The sequence below is a fragment of the Coregonus lavaretus genome, assembly GCF_964263955.1.
Source record: "Coregonus lavaretus genome assembly, chromosome: 5".
In the NCBI taxonomy this organism is placed as follows: Eukaryota; Metazoa; Chordata; class Actinopteri; order Salmoniformes; family Salmonidae; genus Coregonus; species Coregonus lavaretus.
Genome location: NC_139992.1, coordinates 18,567,309 through 18,578,910, shown reverse-complemented (window position 1 = coordinate 18,578,910; position 11,602 = coordinate 18,567,309). Strand labels below are relative to the sequence as shown.

The 11,602-nt window shown below is 45.7% G+C and overlaps 1 protein-coding gene across 1 annotated transcript in view; it reads left to right on the top strand.

Annotated features, from left to right (window-relative positions):
• Positions 1-358: 358 nt before the first annotated feature.
• The window catches only part of LOC311129000 (dual specificity calcium/calmodulin-dependent 3',5'-cyclic nucleotide phosphodiesterase 1A-like), a gene marked incomplete at both ends in the record, with an annotated part of 82,322 nt that continues 71,078 nt past the window's right edge, over positions 359-11,602 (top strand). Inside the window, 2 exons of the mRNA XM_084161235.1 lie at positions 359-459; positions 5,953-5,979. Coding sequence (XP_084017361.1) covers positions 359-459; positions 5,953-5,979 — 128 coding nt within the window. The remainder of the gene's footprint in view (positions 460-5,952; positions 5,980-11,602) is intronic.

Below are 11,602 nucleotides of genomic sequence, written 5' to 3'. Positions count from 1 at the left end.
GAGAGAGAGAGGTACTCTAGAGAAATTGAACCATCTGACAGTCAGGCAGTGAGTGACAGTGTGTAGTGGAGAGTGATTCCTTCCTGCCTGCCTGACAGAGCTGCAGTGTGTGAAGCCGCTGTCTCTCTCTCTGCTCTGATACACTAATAGGCTAATGAGACAAGTAATGCAGGAGCTGTAGAGAGGAGAGAAGAGACAAGACTCCCGTGACTACAGCACAGGGATGATGCTCTGAGGACCGGACTGAGAAGTGCTCTGAGGATTCAGGGATTCACACTGCAGAGTGCAGACAGAGAGAGTGCTGCTGTACGTACCTGAGATACCGCAGTTAACCGCTGCACCTTATAACAAATTCAGCATGGATGAACTGTGTACATACACAGATGGCATGGACAACAGCTCCCAAAAGTACCCAAAGACTGAGCAGACGGAGAAAATGTGGATACGACTCAAGGGAATGTAAGTTCTCTTCTTTCATCCCTCCTCTCGTGTGTAACTTCCTCAGCGAGGGACTGACTTAGAGGCATGTGATCTATAAGGGTGGTTTAAAGAGTGAGATTATTTCAAGCTCTTGTGAAATGTTTATTTGTTATCAGAAGTGATGCAGTGTTGTATTATGCCGGTTCTGACGCGTTGCTGCAGTATCTTAGTTTTCCATCACTATACTGTATATTGAAGCACGTTTAATAGGATTCTTATGTGCACATCTTTGTTTTGTAAACAATACATTAGTGTGTGTATAAAGCACTACAACTGTAGGTTTGTACATTTCATGATTTCAGCGTATGTTTGAACAAATGTACGTAGCAGTGGAGGCTGCTGAGGGGAGGACGGCTCATAATAATGGCTTAAACAGAGCAAATGGAATGGCATCAAACCATGTGTTTGTATTTGATACCATTCCACAAATTCCGCTCCAGTCATTACCAAAAGCCCGTCCTCCCCAATTAAGGTGCCACCAACCTCCTGTGGTACACATGTACGTACGTACTTAGCGTATGCGCATATACGTGTATACTTAAGCAGATAGGTATGTAGGTAAGTTGGTAGTCAGGTAGGTACCTACTGTTTTTACAGTAAATGAATGAATTAATTTATACATTAATTAATGATTGAATGAATGGAAATTATAATGGTATAATGTGTTCTTCTGCAGTTCTATTTTTACCTCATAATCAATATGTTACCACAACAAATTGATTAGGCTAAATACAGCTGGCAGTATGATTAGACTAATATGCTATTACATAATATATAATTTCACAGCTTGCAACAAATGAATGGGTCAATTATGTAGCTGTTAAACTTGTATCGGACAAACATGTATCTCAGTAGTAGCAAACTGTTTATCACTGAATCTTGTCTAAACCCGTTATGTATTCAATAGTTCATTATAATGTGCACTCATGCTCTATATACACGTTTGCGCCTACACACACTCTACCGCTGAAATCCCTGATCACATAGTCCTCAGTTACCCCCTGTCCCCTGAGCATCTCCACACACACACACACACACACACACACACACACACACACACTGCTCCTCTCCCAATCTGAAGTGTGGGACAAGTTCTCTCAATGTAATCCCTGAATACCTGTGGCTCACTGGTGCAGGAGACAGACAGGTGTGTTGCTATGGAGCAGAGGAGAGCAAACGAGAGCAAACGAGAGCAAATGAGAGCAAATGAGAGGAGAGAGGAGAGGACAAGTCACGAAGAGAAGAGCAGAGGATGGAAGAGGAGAGGAAGGGAGGAGAGGGGAGGAGTGTAGAGGGAAGGAGAACAGAGGTTAGAGTAGAGCAGAGAAGATACCTGTCCATCCTCTTTAGGGGGCTGATCTAAGTTAGCACAGCTGGGGGAAACGGTGACCGCTGACTGGCTGTTTCTGGCTGGTTGGCTGACTGGCTGGTTAACTGGCTGATCTCAGAGATTGAAAGCATTCTAATCACCTCAGCTCACAAAGAGCAGCACACACGCGCGCGCGCGTACACACACACACACGTATACACACACACGTATACACACACACACACACACACACACACACACACACACACACACACACGCACACACACACACACACACACACACACATATATATATAAATCAAATGGATTTATAAAGCCCTTTTTACATTTAGTCAGGCCTCTCCACTGAGCACGTCTCCCTGTCCCTCTAATGACATGGTGTCACACTGAGCCTCTGTATAGGCATGGGCCACACAGAAGGGGACATACAGTGGGACATACAGGGTCACATACAGGGGGACATACAGGGTCACGTACAGGGGGACATACAGGGGGACATACAGGGTCACATACAGGGGGACATACAGGGGGACATACAGGGTCACATACAGGGGGACATACAGGGTCACGTACAGGGGGACATACAGGGTCACATACAGGGGGACATACAGGGGGACATACAGGGGGACATACAGGGTCACATACAGGGGGACATACAGGGTCACGTACAGGGGGACATACAGGGTCACATACAGGGGGACATACAGGGTCACATACAGGGTCTCATACAGGGTCACATACAGGGGGACATACAGGGGGACATACGGGGTCACGTACAGGGGGACATACAGGGTCACGTACAGGGGGACATACAGGGTCACATACAGGGTCTCATACAGGGTCACATACAGGGGGACATACAGGGGGACATACAGGGTCACGTACAGGGGGACATACAGGGTCACATACAGGGGGACATACAGGGTCACATACAGGGGGACATTCAGGGTCACGTACAGGGGGACATACAGGGGGACATACAGGGTCACATACAGGGTCTCATACAGGGTCACATACAGGGTCACATACAGGGTCACATACAGGGGGACATACAGGACCATACACAGGGGGACATACAGGGGGACATACAGGACCATACACATGGGGACACACAGGGGGACACACAGGGTCACATACAGGGGGACATACAGGACCATACACAGGGGGACACACAGGGGGACATACAGGACCATACACAGGGGGACATACAGGACCATACACAGGGGGACATACATGGGGACATACAGGGTCACATACAGGGGGACATACAGGGGGCCATACAGGGGGACACAAAGGGGGAAATTGCAGTATCTTCTATAGTATAGTAGTAATTAAGTTCTGTTCTTACCTTACCCAAAACTTCTAATACATCAATCAGCTCCTGATCTGTCTTCTGCAGCAAATGTCCTTTCCCATGCATTATTTGACTACAGCCACACAATACATCCCCCCCCCCCCCCCATCTAAGCAAAGTTACATAACACGTTGTCTCCTTTACACGTGATGTCTACACAGTCAGCTAACACATTGGTTCCTTCGTAGGTGACGACAATCTGTGGTGTCATCTGCTTCATGACCCACATTTATTTTAGTTTTTAGTTTTTTTAATTTAACCTTTATTTAACTAGGCAAGTCAGTTAAGAACAAATTCTTATTTACAATGACGGCCTACACCGGCCAAACCCTCCCCTAACCAGGATGACGCTGGGCCAATTAAGCGGCGCCATATGGGAATCCCGATCACGGCCGGATGTGATATCAGGCACATGCCATCAGGCAACTCCACCAGCTCCATCTCAGGGCTTGAGTTTGACGGGGGTATCGCCATATAAGATAAACCTCCGCCCTCCGGCAGAGGAACATCTGCTTACAGTCTACCTGCACCAGTCATTTCATCTCTGCCTTTGACTAGGTTCTGCTGCTCTCTAGCTGCTTGTGGTTGAGCCCTCTTCCTGTCCTTCTTCAGCTTCTTCTTCATCTTTCTTGTTTCAGTGTTACCACAATTCTGTTTGGGGACTGGAAGAGTCATTAGGTCATATTGAGTAGGCTCATTCACGACAACATACAGGGGGTCATACAGGGGGACATACAGGGGGAAATCATTTCCAAAATTATTGCGCTAAATTTGAGTGATTTAGTTCTTATCTCATAACTTCTCATTAAAGATGGTTTAAAGTAGAGGTTTATTTTTTTATAAAATGAGACAAACACATTTTGTGTGATGCATAATTTACTGCTGTTGATGATTGCTGTGAGTGTAATAATTCATGTTTCTCTCCCAACATACCCCCTCTTCACTGGATCTTCACACCAGATGAAACGTGTGTGTGTGTGTGTGTGAGGGTCCTCCCCTGCCCTATAGTTAGAAGGAGATGACTGACCGGAGAGAAGAGGGAAAACAGAAAAACAGCTCCAACATGACTAGTCTGAATCCCCCAAGCAATACTGCTCCATAGCAGAAACACACTCATTATTTATTTCTGGGTCAGTGCCTCTCACATAGAGCTCTGCTACCCGACCCGAGCCTGACGGGCCCCAACATTATACATTGGGTTAGGGCCGGGTAGGGCCTGTTTCTTCATCTATAACTAGGGTATGGGCAGGGCTCGGGTATCACTAAATTGATCACTAACATTTTGAAGCTGAGCCATTTACACGTGCTCTGCATATCTGAAGTGCTTCAACCTCGTCAAATATAAAACAGGAGAGATTATTTCACAGAAAAATAATAATGTTGTCGGAGTTTAGAGTGAAGAAAGTAGCTAAAAGCTAATTGCTCTCATGTCTCTTCATTGAGCAGAGCAGCCCAAGCGGAGCCGTTGCTATGTATACTCACAGACAGAGCCGCCATGAGCAGAGCGAGCTGCGCGCAGGGAGCGAGTGACAGAGAGGAGCAGCTAATGGATTTACTAACAGAGGAAGTTATTTCTGATTTTGAGTTTCAGGCAGGGCCTTACATTTGGCAGAAACAATCGGGCCTGGGTAAGGTAGGGCCTGAAAGTTGAGGGCATGGGTAGGGTAGGGTAGGGCCTGAACGTTGAGGGCATGGGTAGGCTCGGGCTTAAAATTCATGCCCGTGCAGAGCTCTACTCTCAAATGTCACCCTATTCCCTATTTAGCAGGATTGTTGAATTTGAATTGAAGTAGTAAACAGGTTACAGAATTGCAATTTGAATTTGAATTAAAGGAAATATAATTGAATTCAGTGCAATTAAATTCTAATTCCTCTTCTATTGTATATTAGTTGTTGTCTATACAAATATACATATTGTACATAAAACATCATTGGGCGGCAGGTAGCTTAGTGGGTAAGAGCGTTGTGCCAGTAACCGAAAGGTCGCTGGTTCTAATCCCCGAGCCGACTAGGTGAAAAATCTGTCGATGTGCCCTTGAGCAAGGCACTTAACCCTAATTGCTCCTGTAAGTCGCTCTGGATAAGAGCGTCTGCTAAATAAAAAAATTAATTAAATTTTAAAATTAACATCAAACGTTATTATATACATGCATATAAAATATTGTTGAAACAATTGATTTTCAGGACAAACTTAAAATTAATGATCAAAGAAAACAAAACCTGTATGCGAATATTATTAAATTATTATATTATTTCATTAATCACTTATGGAAAATACTACATTTCCCAGAATGCATTAGTTTAACCCTAAAGTTGACCTCAAGGCCTTAAAAAAGAAGCCAAAGAAATGCAATGGTTGGTGGAAATATAATTGGCTATCCTAAGCACTAACGTTAAGAGTATTGTTTCCAGAGAAAAGTGATATGGTCTTTGGTATCTGGAAGTGTGACCTGACAGATTCAATTAAACGTTCTATGACTGAGTGGAATTTATTTGAATTGCACTGAATAAAATTCTACTTCCTGTAATTAAAACTCAAATTCTACATCCTGTAGGGTGTAGCCAATTCAATTTGAATTTCAACTCATGAGTTGAATTGGAGTCAATTAAACAATTCTGAATTGAGCCCAACCCTGCTATTTAGTGCACTACTTTTGACTGAAAAGCTCTGGTCAAAAGTGCACTATATAGGGAAAAGGGTGCCATTTGGGCCGCAGCTCTATCTCAGAGCGATGGTGTACTTTGTATGGCATACTAATCTAATGTACACTCCTCATCTTGTTTTTCAGGCAGAAGTACAAAAACACGTCTCAAAGGTACGTCCCATGGTGTCTGTCTGTCTGCTGTCTCTCTCTACTTTATCAAACATGCCCACATGCTATATAATGATACCAACTCTTATCGTATGCATACAGTTATTAGCCTACAAATTTATAACACAAAGCATTGGTAGATGTTGCCTTAGATCAATCTTTCAACAAACAATCTGTTAGAGCTGAATTGTCACACTGTCAAAGCAACGTGTATGCGGTAGGCGAAGTCAAGAGCAGGACACCGAGCTACTGGCAGATACTTTACTGGATACAGTGCAAATCCAAAGTACAAAGGCAACCTCATACGGAGAGGAACGATACAACCCGCACACATGGGCAACTGCCGAAAAGACCAAAACAATTACGCACAATACACAATGAGAAACAGAGGGTTATAAAGGGAACACAATAAAACATAATGGGAAACAGGTGTAAACAATAAAGACCAAACAAGACAAACACCGACACATAGATCGGCAGCAGCTAGTACTCCGGGGACGACGAACGCCGAAGCCTGCCCGAGCAAGGAGGTGGTGCAGCCTCGGCTGAATCCGTGACAGTACCCCCCCCTTGATGCGTGGCCCCAGCCGTGCGCCGACCCCGGCCTCGGGGATGGCCAGGAGGACGCGGAGCAGGGCGCGTCGGATGACTCCGGTGGAAATCCCTCAACATGGAGGGATCTAGGATGTCCCTCCTAGGGACCCAGCACCGTTCCTCCGGACCGTACCCCTCCCACTCCACGAGATACTGCAGGCCCCCCATCCGACGCCTCAAATCCAAGATGGAACGGACTGAGTACGCCAGAGCCCCCTCCATGTCCAACGGGGGCGGAGGAGCCTCTCGTACCTCACTCTCCTGGAGTGGACCAGCTACTTCGGGTCGAGAGCCAGACCCGGTCCCCCGGTGCATATACCGGAGCCTCACTGCGGTGGCAATCGGCGCTCGCCTTTTTTCCGCCTGATCGCTCGCTGTAGATGGACATGCGCAACGTTCCAGGTTTCTTCCGAGCGCCGAAACCACTCGTCCACCGCAGGGGCTTCGATCTGACTCTGATGCCAAGGTGAGACATCTCTGCCCAGGGGATATATTCCGACCACTCCCCCTGCCGGTCCTGGCAATAGGACCTCAGAAACCTACCCACATCCTGGTTCACTCTCTCCACCTGCCCATTACTCTCGGGGTGAAAACCTGAGGTAAGGCTAATCGAGACCCCCAGACGTTCCATAAACGCCCTCCAGACTCTAGAGGTGAACTGGGGACCCCGATCAGACACTATATCCTCAGGTACCCCATAGTGCCGGAAGACGTGTGTAAACAGGGCGTCAGCAGTTTGTAGGGCTGTAGGGAGACCTGGCATAGGAATGAGACGGCAGGTCTTAGAAAACCGATCCACAACGACCAAGATCGTCATGTTCCCCTGGGAGGGGGGAAGGTCCATGACAAAATCCACCGAGAGGTGAGACCACGGTCGTTGTGGAACGGGTAGGGGTTGTAATTTCCCTCTGGGTAGGTGTCTAGGCGCCTTACACTGGGCGCACACCGAGCAGGAGGAAACATAAACCCTCACGTCCTTAGCTAAAGTGGGCCACCAGTACTTTCCACTAAGGCAGTGCACTGTCCGACCAATACCAGGATGGCCAGAGGAAGGTGACATGTGAGCCCAATATATTAATCGATCACGAACCTCGAGCGGCACGTACTTCCGACCCTCTGGACACTGTGGGGGAGTAGGCTCGGTACGTAACGCCCGCTCGATGTCCGCATCAACCTCCCATACCACCGGTGCCACCAGACAAGACTCCGGAAGTATGGGAGTAGGCTCAATGGACCTCTCCTCTGTGTCATATAGTCGGGACAGGGCGTCTGCCTTAGCGTTCTGTGACCCTGGTCTATAGGTGAGCGTAAATACAAATCGGGTGAAAAACAGAGCCCACCTAGCCTGGCGAGGGTTCAGCCTCCTCGCCGCCCGGATGTACTCCAGGTTACGATGGTCAGTCAAAATGAGAAAAGGGTGTTTAGCCCCCTCAAGCCAATGCCTCCACACCTTCAGGGCTTGCACCACAGCTAACAGCTCCCTGTCCCCCACATCATAATTGTGCCCCGCCGGACTGAGCTTCTTAGAAAAGAAAGCACAGGGGCGGAGTTTAGGTGGCGTACCCGAGCGCTGAGACAGTACAGCACCGATCCCAGCCTCGGACGCATCCACCTCAACTTGGAACGCCAAAGAGGGATCCGGATGTGCCAGCACTGGAGCCGAGGTAAACAGGTCCTTCAGATGCCTAAAAGCCCTGTCCGCCTCAGCCGACCACTGCAGACGCACCGGACCCCCCTTTAGCAGGGAGGTAATGGAAGCTGCTACCTGCCCAAAGCCCCGGATAAACCTCCGGTAGTAATTGGCAAAACCCAAGAACCGTTGCACCTCCTTCACCGTGGAGGGAGTCTGCCAATTGCGCACGGCTGAAACACGGTCAATCTCCATCTCCACCCCTGACGCGGACAACCGGTGTCCCAGGAAGGAGATGGACTCCTGGAAGAACAGACATTTCTCCGCCTTTGCATACAGGTCATGCTCCAACAGTCTACCAAGCACCCGACGAACCAGGGACACATGCTCTGCGCGGGTAGCGGAGTATATTAGAATGTCATCAATATACACCACTACACCCTGTCCATGCAAGTCCCGGAAAATCTCATCCACAAACGATTGGAAGACTGAAGGAGCATTCATTAAACCGTATGGAGACTTTATTTGACAGTAAAGTATCTATAGGATGAAGTGTGTGAGGCTCTTGTTGTAGCTTTACTGTACGTGGGTTTAAATACTTTATTCATACTATACAGTACTGTGTGGGTTTAGAGTCTTGTTTCTAGGGTTGCAAAACTCCAGGAACTTTCAATAAATTCCTTGGTTTTCCAGAATTCCTGGTTGGAGTAATGCGGAATTCCTGCTTATTCCCTCCTAATTCCGGGAATCCTCCAACTGGGATTTTGTGAAAACCAGGGAATTTATTGAAAATTCCCAGAATTTTGCAACACTACTTGATACATCCCTTTCCTACAGTATGGATGAACTCTGGTGGGGTCAGTGGCTCTCACAGAGAGCAAATTCAGATAATGTTAAATTGGATGAAGTGGCCTTCACACACACACAAACACACACAGAGGGAGACACGCAGGCACACACACACACACTTCCCAGCTGATTATGCATTCTCCTGTTGAATACTTCCATTTATGTAACATGCTCACAGAGAGGTGCTCTTTTACAATGGTCCTTGTCGGAGAGAGTCAGGCCCTCAGCACAGCTCAGTCTGTCTGTCTTTCTCTGAGATGTTAGGGTCAGTGTGGGTTGTGAAGTGTGGAGAAATATAATGATACAGAACTCTGCATTAGTATTCCACAGCAGTATATAGAGCCAGGTGCAACAGAACTGAACTGTAGAGATGTGGTTATACAGTATTCAACAGAACTGAACTGTAGAGATGTGGTTATACCGTATTCAACAGAACTGAACTGTAGAGATGTGGTTATACAGTATTCAACAGAACTGAACTGTAGAGATGTGGTTATACCGTATTCAACAGAACTGAACTGTAGAGATGTGGTTATACAGTATTCAACAGAACTGAACTGTAGAGATGTGGTTATACCGTATTCAACAGAACTGAACTGTAGAGATGTGGTTATACCGTATTCAACAGAACTGAACTGTAGAGATGTGGTTATACAGTATTCAACATAACTGAACTGTAGAGATGTGGTCATACAGTTGTCATGACTTGCCCTCACAGGCTGAGGATCAAAGATTCCTTTCTCTTCCTTGCCATGAAGTATTGGGAGAAAGGACCCCTTTGTTAACAAAGGAAGTCTTCCCACCAAAACTCCAACATCCAAAAGTGGATAATGAAACAACATTCCTACTTAAAAGTATGTGGGAAATGGTTGGTGGTGACTTAAAGAACAATCATGTCAAATTCGTTACTATGTTGTGATGTCATTAAAGACGGTGGAACAACATAACTGTATCTCTGGGGGGGGGGACCCTTCCCAGTTATGAGGTTTGCATATATTTGTTGTATAAAACGAATGATTAAGTATAATAAAACATTTGTGAAGATAACAATGTGATTTTAGTCTTCTAATGAGATAATAGTTTTTCATAAACTATGCACAGTGACTAGCCACACCCCGAGTGACATCAGAGATCGTGTAAACATGATGGAATGCCACTTTTACCCCGAGTGCATAAAAAGCCTTGAAAAACAAATCATCCTTTAGACCAGCAGATGTGAAGTGTGAGCCAAACGTTGCAAATGGTTGAATTTCTACCAGACCAGTAAGCCCCACGACTTAAAATGGTTGACACACGTTTGAAATGGAGAAACTCTGAAACTCTCAACCCACGAGGTGAAGAAGAAGGCACTGCACTAGACCTTATCATTTTAGTCTGCAGCTGGCATGTATAGTCGTCTAGAGAACTTTCACTAAAGACACGAGATAGAGGACAATCCCTTTCAGACAACCGCTGGTATGTCTGAAGTACCCATTCTAACCAGCACTACGACCAGAAACTCTACCAAGGACATTGGGATCTCTGGTGGGCAAACCAGAGTCCTACATCATCAACTCAACTATCGAGGACAGCTACACGTAAATACATGTTGCTTTTCTAATCCGAATGAGCGTTATTAGGGTGCATAAGTATTATGATTACGGTGAGCATAGTCTCCAAAGTAACCACGATAGTTTGAATCTCTCTCTCCCATCCATTCTAACCCCTCCACTACCCAACCATTCATGCTAATGTTAGTCCAGTCCACTAGGGACCTGTTTTCATTGTATTACGTTAGTAATCAATAACCTATGTGTGTTTGTATTGTGTTATTATTTAGTTAGTTAGTAAATAAATAATTAAGCCAATTTGTGTATTGCTGATTCATCAATAAGGTTTGGGTTCTTGCAGATTCAAGGATTATGCGACGTTCAGAATGAAACTGATAAGAGGTAATTATTTAATAAGTGACTTATTGATATATATATATAACATATATCTTCTAAGAGTTTAATTCGGGAGATGGTAACTCGTTAAACAACTTCAAATTCCTAATGAGTTAATTGTTACATGATTAATTTAATCGAGTGACAATTAAACATAGTTAGGTGATTCGATAAATAACAGTCATACATTAAAGTAAGTCACATCACGACACAGTATTCAACAGAACTGAACTGTAGAGATGTGGTTATACAGTATTCAACAAAACTGTAGCAATGTGGTTAGAGGGTGACGAAAAAATCTATGCACCGGAACAAAGTTCCTTGTTTGTCGTCGCATCCCACAGTCTGTTGACAGACGGTGCGATACCATCCTATGTTAACTGCATCGTGGTCCTCTGTAGCTCAGCTGGTAGAGCACGGCGCTTGTAACGCCAAGGTAGTGGGTTCGATCCCCGGGACCACCCATACACAAAAATTTATGCACGCATGACTGTAAGTCGCTTTGGATAAAAGCGTCTGCTAAATGGCATATTATTATATTATTATTATCTCTCCACAAGAGATTAGAGGGTACAGCATTTGGCCAATGATTCAGGGAGCTGTTGTGAACTGTGTAGTTGAACAGATC